Raw genomic sequence first — 7,280 nt, 5'->3', positions numbered from 1 at the left:
TCTTTAATCTAATTTCTCAACCTGTGTGTGTGTGTGTTTTCCAGTTTTACTTAATTACATGTGGAGTCCAAATAATTCTTGCCACTCCTATGGCTTTGCACATGTCTCTTTCTAGAACTTTGCTTTACAATCCCCAACCTGTTGGTTTTCTAATTTTTGTAAGTCCTGTTTTCAAACTTTAGAGTGAGTGGTTCCACAGTCTGACTGTGCCCATAGTTCTCTGTACTTACACCTCAGAATTGTACTTGTAGGAGTGAGACATGATGGGGCATGCCTGTAATCCCAGTTATTTGGGAGGATAAGGTAAGAGGATCGCTTAAGCTCAGGGGCTGGAGGCCAGCCTGGGCAACACAGTGAGATCTCACCTCCACGGAAGTTGTACTCGCACTCTTTCATCTGTAAGGGAATCTTCTTTACGCTCACACCGGCCCCTCTTCCTGTAGACCTCTCCCATGCCTCATCCTTTGTTGGGGGACAATTCTCCACAGTGTTTCTATACATCTCATAGCAGTTTTTGTCTCAGACTATCTTTCCAAGGATAGCACATAGCCTGAGAAAAGAGGTAACATATCTCTAGGTGACAGAACAGATTTCTTTTTCTTTTTTTTTTGAGATAGAGTCTTACTATGTTGCCCTGGGTAGAGTGCTATGGTGTCACAGATCACAGCAACCTCCACGATGTCCGGCTATTGTTTTTTGTTGTTGCAGTTGTCATTGTTGTTTAGTAGGCCCTGGCTGAGTTCGAACCAGCCACCATCAGTGCATGTGGCCGGGGCTGTAACCACTGTGCTATGGGTGCCATTGTTGCCCTAAGTAGAGAGATATGGTTTCATAGCTCACAGCAACCTCCAACTCTTGGGCTCAAGCAATCCTCTTGCCTCAGTTTTTCTACTACTAGTAGAGACGGGGTCTTGTTTTTTTGCTTAGTCTTGAACCCGTGAGCTCAAGCTATCCACCCGCCTCGGCCTCCCAGAGTGCTCTAGGATTACAGGCATAAGCTATCTTGCCCGCTCCCCACTCCTATTTCATTTTCTGAGCGGTATAAAAATTTCTCCCTCTAGGGCGGTGCCTGTGGCTCAGTGAGTAGGGTGCCGGCCCAATATACAGAGGGTGGCGGGTTTGAACCCGGCCCTGGCCAAACTGCAACAAAAAAATTGTTGGGCGTTGTGGCGGGCACCTATAGTCCCAGGTGCTCAGGAGGCTGAGGCAAGAGAATACCCAAATCCAAGAGCTGGAGGTTGCTGTGAGCTGTGAGGCCACAGCATTCTACAGAGGATGACAAAGTAAAACTCTGTCTCTAAAAAAAAAAAAAAAAAAAATTTCTCCCTCTGTGGCAAAGGCTGGGCAGGTTTGTTAGCAGCTGCTTAAAAGGTAGGGGTTTTGGCTCGGCGCCTGCGGCTCAAGTGGCTAAGGCGCCAGCCACGTACACCTAAGGTGGTGGGTTGGAATCCAGCCCAGGCCCCCCAAACAACAATGACGGCTGCAACCAAAAAATGGCCGGGCGTTGTGTTGGGCACCTGTGGTCCCAGCTACTTGGGAGGCTGAGGCAGGAGACTTGCTTGAGCCTAGGAGTCAGAGGTTGCTGTCAGCTGTGATGCCATACTACTCTTCCCAGGGTGACAGCTTGAGGCTCTGTCTCAAAAAAAAAAAAAAAAAAAAGACAGGGGTTTTCTTGGGTTCAGGGCTCTTCAGCTGTAAAATAAATGCACAGCATCCTCTGTGGGACAGAGGACAGGGAAAACTGTGACAAACATGAAGCTTATGCTGTTGGCTTCAGAGTAATAGAGTCCTTTGTCTTTGACCCATGAGTTTCATGTCTCTGCCAGCATCTATGAACCTCTGAAACTATGATAGGCTAACTTTCTACCTTGCAAGTAGAGTAAAATCTTGGACCCAACACAATTCTTGACACCTATTCATATACTTGACTGTAAGTGCCTTGAGAGTAGGGATGGCATCTCAATGGATTTTGATTCTCCTGTAGGAGACACAAGATAGTTGCTCAATTAATGGTAGCTGCTACTAACGCAGCTTTGGTCTAAAGGACTTTTGGTATAATCATTCCGATATATCTACTGAATCCCACTTTGGGAAAAAATTGACATGATTCCTTGTTTAGCCACAGATCTTCCCCCCTGGTCATTAGGTATTGTGTACATTCCTTGGGTTTGTAAAGGGTGACACCTCAGACCTGTGTTGGAGAAAGTAAAGTTCTCTGGGGGTTAAAAATCGCTACAGATAATGCCAAAGTGAATGATCCCTACTGCAGGTAATGGAGGTGACTAATTTAACAGACTTTAACACTTCCCAGGGTGGTGTGTTATGGTGCAGGTGGGATGAGGATATAAGTCTGTGGCATTAGCCTCACAATAGCATCAAAGCAGAGCAGTTACCCATGGGAGCCAGTCTGATTACAGACAGACCAGTCTGAGCTTGAAGGGCGTGAATAGGGTTTCTAGTTCATGATCTCTTAGAAACAAAGACTTTTCCCTTCTAACCTTTAACAACATCAGTAAGGCCAGCCACCAATAGGCAATACTACTGGCTGGGCTTGCTCACGGCAGTGAAATTACCAGTTTGCACCTTTAATCTAGGTTTTGAATTGGGGAAGCCCACTTAGTCATCCTTTTCCTGGTTTATTTTTATTTATTTATTTTTTAAAATTGAGACAGAGTCTAACTATGTCGTTCTCAGTAGAGTGTTGTGGTGTCACAGCTCACAGCCACCTCAAACTCTTGGGTTTAAGCTACTCTCTTGCCTCTGCCTCCCAAGTAGCTGGGACTACAGGTGCCCACCCCAAAGCCTGGCTATTTTTTGTTTCTGTTGTCATTGTTGGTTAGCTGGCCGGGGCTGGGTTCGAACCTGTCAACTTTGGTGTATGTGGCTAGCACCATAACCACTGTACTACGGGTGCCTAGCCCCCTTTTCCTGGTTTAGGAAGAAGGTAGAACCTTGACAGCATTTGAGTAGGTGGCTTTTAGAGCCAGATGAAAAGGTAGGGGGTGCAGAAGCTTTGCTATGGGTGATGGCTATTAAAAATCACTTCATCTTATTTAAATTAAACTGAGGTACAGGGATCAATCACTGAGATAGGGGATTGATTCCAGAGTCCCAATTCACCTCATTTCCATTTCATTAGACTACTCATTTTACCTCCTTCTGTAGGCGCTGTCAAAAGACAAAATTACAACAAATTTAAAGATCTTAATTGGCTTTTATTTGTGATTCTAGAATTGGGTTAACACCTCATTCCACAAAACAGAAGGAGTGAGCCAAGCTGAGAAGGCTGGTTTTAGGGAAAGAAAGGGCTGAGGAAAGGAGAAACAAAAAGCAGACTGGGCAGTTCAAAATTACTTTTCTTGTAAAGGTTAAGGCACAAGGGGCCAGGCCTGGTGGCTCACGCCTGTAACCCTAGCACTCTGGGAGGCTGAGGAGGATGGATGGGCTGAGTTCACAGGTTAATGACCAGCCTGAGCCAGAGCGAGACCCTGTGTCTAAAAATAGCCTGGCACTGTGGCAGGTGCCAGTAGTCCCCGCTACTCTGGAGGCTGAGGCAAGAGCTACTCTGGAGGCTGAGACAAGAGAATCGCTTAAGCCCAAGTGTTTGAGGTTGCTGTGAGCTATAAGCCCAACAGTTTAAGGTTGCTCTGATCTATTCCGCCATGGCACTCTACCAAGTGTGACAAAGTGAGACTCCGTCTCAAAAAAAAAAAAAAAAAGAAAAAAGAAAAAAAAAAGGTTAAGGCACAGGGGACTTCCTTATCATGCAAACTAAAACTGGCCTGTAAGAGGATATGGGTAGCATCACTCTCTCTTGGCAGGCCAAAGTTCTTAGTTTTGGCTTGGTGGTGGAACTTGAGCATGAGTAACTCCATTTTAGTTTGGTCTGGTGCAGTAGTTCAGTCCCAACTAATGTGGTTTCTTATGAATTTAACAGCTCCCTCACACACGCTGCACCCCGAGAGTACTTGGGTGCAGCACTTTAGAGCTTGCTCAGCATGACTCCTACATTTTCTCCAGGCCTCCGGTGCAGAGGAGGCTGGGCCCAAGGCAGGCTCGGGCTCGTCTGAGACAGCTACAGTTCTGTGCTCGCGTAAGGCATTCCCACGCCTGAGTGGGGAGGAGGCCGAAGAGACGTGAATGAGGGAAGGGGTAGGTCCCTCCTGATCTATTCAAGTTTGTTGAGGACGCGGCAACCCAGAAAGCCTCTCGGGTGCAGAGTCCAGCCCAATGTGGCAATTATACATTGGTGGGAAGGGGGCGAAGGCAGGAAGGGCGCGAGGGGCAGGAGGTTGCGCCCCCTGCGCTTGCAGAGAGAAATGATCTTTCGGAAGCGCAAGCTGAGCCGGCTCAGGATAGACTTGGGTAACGCCCAGCGGATCCTTAGCAGGAGCCTTACACGTGGGACTGTTTCTGTGGCGACCAGCAGCAACGCCGGCAGCTAGTTGGCGAAGTGTACGTGACTCCCGCGCTGCGCAGCCGCGCCCAACCCCGCCGGGCACGCGCCTGACGCCCCGCCCCGCCCGTGACGCGCCCGCGCGGAGCCACCGCCCCATCCCCCTCCCGCGCTGTCCCGCCGCGCTGCCGCCGCCGTTCCCCGCCCCCTCGCCTCTGGGGCTGTCCTTGTCGCTGCCTGACCCGAGGCCCGGCGGCTTCTGCCTTCTCAGCCCCAGCCGACAGACCGAGGCAGCCCACTCGGGGGGCAGGGGTGACCTCGGTCCACGTGGCCGTTCTAGAGCAGGTTAGAGTGAGCAGCGGGCGTTGCCGTGGAGACAGGCGCGGCGGACAGCCCGGGGGCAGAAACGGGGTCCTGGCTTGGGGAGGACAGGGTTGCGGCGGGCGGAACGGTGTCTCCTTCACTTCGCCCTCCAGCCGCGGCAGCTGCAGCCCGATCGCGAGTGAACCGAGCGGCCTCAGCTGCGTGCGGAGCGGCGGTGGCGGCCCCCCTCAGGAGACCACCAGGTACCGCCACGTCCGCCTCACGCCGACCCGGGAGCGTAGGCCGCGGCGGCCAAGCAGGAGGCCTGAGCCGGACTCAGGGTCGGCCCTGGTTCCCTAAGATGGCCGCGCTGTCCCGCGGCCCCTCGCCCCTCTCCATCCGAGACCTCCTTTTGGCCCTTTGACCCGCCTCTAACCCCCGCTGACTGCACTTCTTGTCCTTCCCGCAGATCATCTCTTCGCGCGGTCTCGCCATGGCGACCTACGGACAGACGTGCGTGCGGCGTAAGTAGAGCAGGGATCTCTGCGGGATGGGGCTGCTGTGTTCGGGGAACCCCTAATTTCCTACCCTTCCAGCTCCCCGTGAACTTGGAAATTCGGCCCCTTTTGGTAGCCACACCCCTGACCAAGTCTTCTGCGGAGGAGGGGTTGGGCCGCTGAAGTTGGGGTAGGGGAACTAGGCCCGGGGTCTGTAGCCTCATTCATCTTTAATTTTGTACATGTATTTGAGGAATTCTAAGGCAAAAGCTTATTAATTGTTGAAATTTACTTTTGCAGGATTCTATCAGTAACTTTTCTAGAGGAAGCAGTAATCCCCCTTGTGAGAGCACAAGGTCATTACACGTGCTCCTAAGGGCGTGGACGTGCTTTGTATTTGTAGAATGAATGAGCTGGTGTAACAAGCTCAGATTGCTTGCCCTTAAGCAGCACTGCATTGGCCGAAGACTTGAGAGTCATGTTAATATGTTTAAAGTGCCATTTGATATGTAGTTGATGTTGACACTTGAGCAAAACATGGGTGGCAGTGTTTTTCTCAGGTTTGAGTATTTAAGTTCCAAGAGTATTAAGTTTCTTTCTTTTTCTTCTCTACAATGTTGGTTTTGATCTTAGTGAGGATGCTGAGGGATACATCAGGGGAAAGGGCCTAATCTTAGGTTTTGGTTTTATCTTAGTTAACTCAGCTCATACGTATACACTCACTTTTGATTCTTTGTAACTGTCCAGCACTAGGAAGTGAAGCTGTTTTTTAAGTACTCTAAATTTAGGTATGGAAAGTCTGTTTTTCTGTTTTGGAAGGAGTTTCTCAAGTTTGTATAACCACTGTGCTTACCTACTTCAGAAGTAAGCCTTCATTGGGGCTTTCTCCTCTGTAGATCATCGGGGTATAGTTTTATTATAGCTCCTAGTGGCATCAAAATGTTGGACTGCTTGTACTTAAAGATCAGCAGTGGTTTATAGTCTAGTTCTTGGATAGAAAGTGGGAGAACAGGAACATTAACAATGAAATGTTTCTTTCCACCAGCAATGTGTGTTCCTCCATCATATGCTGACCTTGGCAAAGCTGCCAGAGATATTTTCAACAAAGGATTTGGTAAGAACTTTCAAAAAAGAATTTTAGATAAAAAGTGAATAGGTGTTTTTGGATTGTTTAGGGAAATCAAATTAATCATTTCAAATTATAAATATCTTGCTGTATTTTTCTACTAGATACTTAAATTTCCATTAGGAAGTTCTTTTACAATCCATAATCTTCCCTTTATCCCAATTTCCTACATATTTTTCAAACTATACCTTGAGAATTTTTTTTTTCTCTTTGCAGTTTTGTCCGGGGTCAAAATAGGGCTGGTGCCCTATTCCTTGAGCCACGGATGCTGCCCAATATAGCTCAAGAATTTTAACCTTTCAGGAAAAGCAGCTTGGGCTTTCATTTCCTTCAGTTACAGCTTAGACCTTGGTTGACTAGAGTTTATGGTGGTGACTCCTAATATCCTTCAAAGAGTTATGAGCTTTTTCAAGTTAATTTTTTTTTCTAGAAGATTTTGTTCTCCACAGCCCCTTTCCTTTATAGATTATTGGAGATACCCCTTTGGCATAAATATCCTAAATGTCTGTATTATGGCAGATTATTGGTTAATCCGAGCTTTAAATTGAATGATTTTCTAATCTGATATTTAGAGTTAAAAGTAGTTTGAAAGCAATTTTTTGTGTTTGTGCCAGCCATACACCAAAACACTAGGCAAAGCAACATAGAGGTGTTTTGCTCTTTATATGTCATTTTACAAAGAACAGACTTTTAAAAATTTTCATTGAAATGATGCATATCAACGTTTTTATCCCCCCCCAAATAACAATCGCATCTTTTATACAGAATAATCATTTTGTTATCTTTTGCTCTCATTGAAGGTTTTGGGTTGGTGAAACTAGATGTGAAAACAAAGTCATGCAGTGGTGTGGTGAGTGTTACCTATCTTATAAGTTCTGATTAACTTTATAGTTTTTCGCCCATTAAATAATCATAACTGAAAGATGTGTAGGCTCAGCGCCTGTGGCTGAAGAGGCTA

At 47.4% G+C, this 7,280-nt stretch overlaps 1 protein-coding gene across 2 annotated transcripts in view; it reads left to right on the top strand.

The window, feature by feature from the left end:
• The first annotated feature begins 4,572 nt into the window (after window positions 1-4,572).
• Window positions 4,573-7,280, top strand: part of VDAC2 (voltage dependent anion channel 2) — a 22,127-nt gene continuing 19,419 nt past the window's right edge. Inside the window, exons 1-4 of one of the 2 annotated variants that reach the window (XM_003783524.2) lie at window positions 4,573-4,962; window positions 5,169-5,223; window positions 6,242-6,310; window positions 7,123-7,172. In XM_003783524.2, the coding sequence (XP_003783572.1) occupies window positions 5,193-5,223; window positions 6,242-6,310; window positions 7,123-7,172 (150 nt within the window). In that variant the 5' untranslated portion in view covers window positions 4,573-4,962; window positions 5,169-5,192. Of the gene's footprint in view, window positions 4,963-5,168; window positions 5,224-5,537; window positions 5,681-6,241; window positions 6,311-7,122; window positions 7,173-7,280 lie in introns of those variants that run through there. The other variant, XM_023509638.1, reaches the window with a different exon arrangement.

Source organism: Otolemur garnettii, unplaced genomic scaffold (genome assembly GCF_000181295.1).
Source record: "Otolemur garnettii isolate 467f Iridium unplaced genomic scaffold, OtoGar3 scaffold00008, whole genome shotgun sequence".
Taxonomy (NCBI): Eukaryota; Metazoa; Chordata; class Mammalia; order Primates; family Galagidae; genus Otolemur; species Otolemur garnettii.
This window is presented reverse-complemented; position numbering and strand designations above follow the sequence as displayed.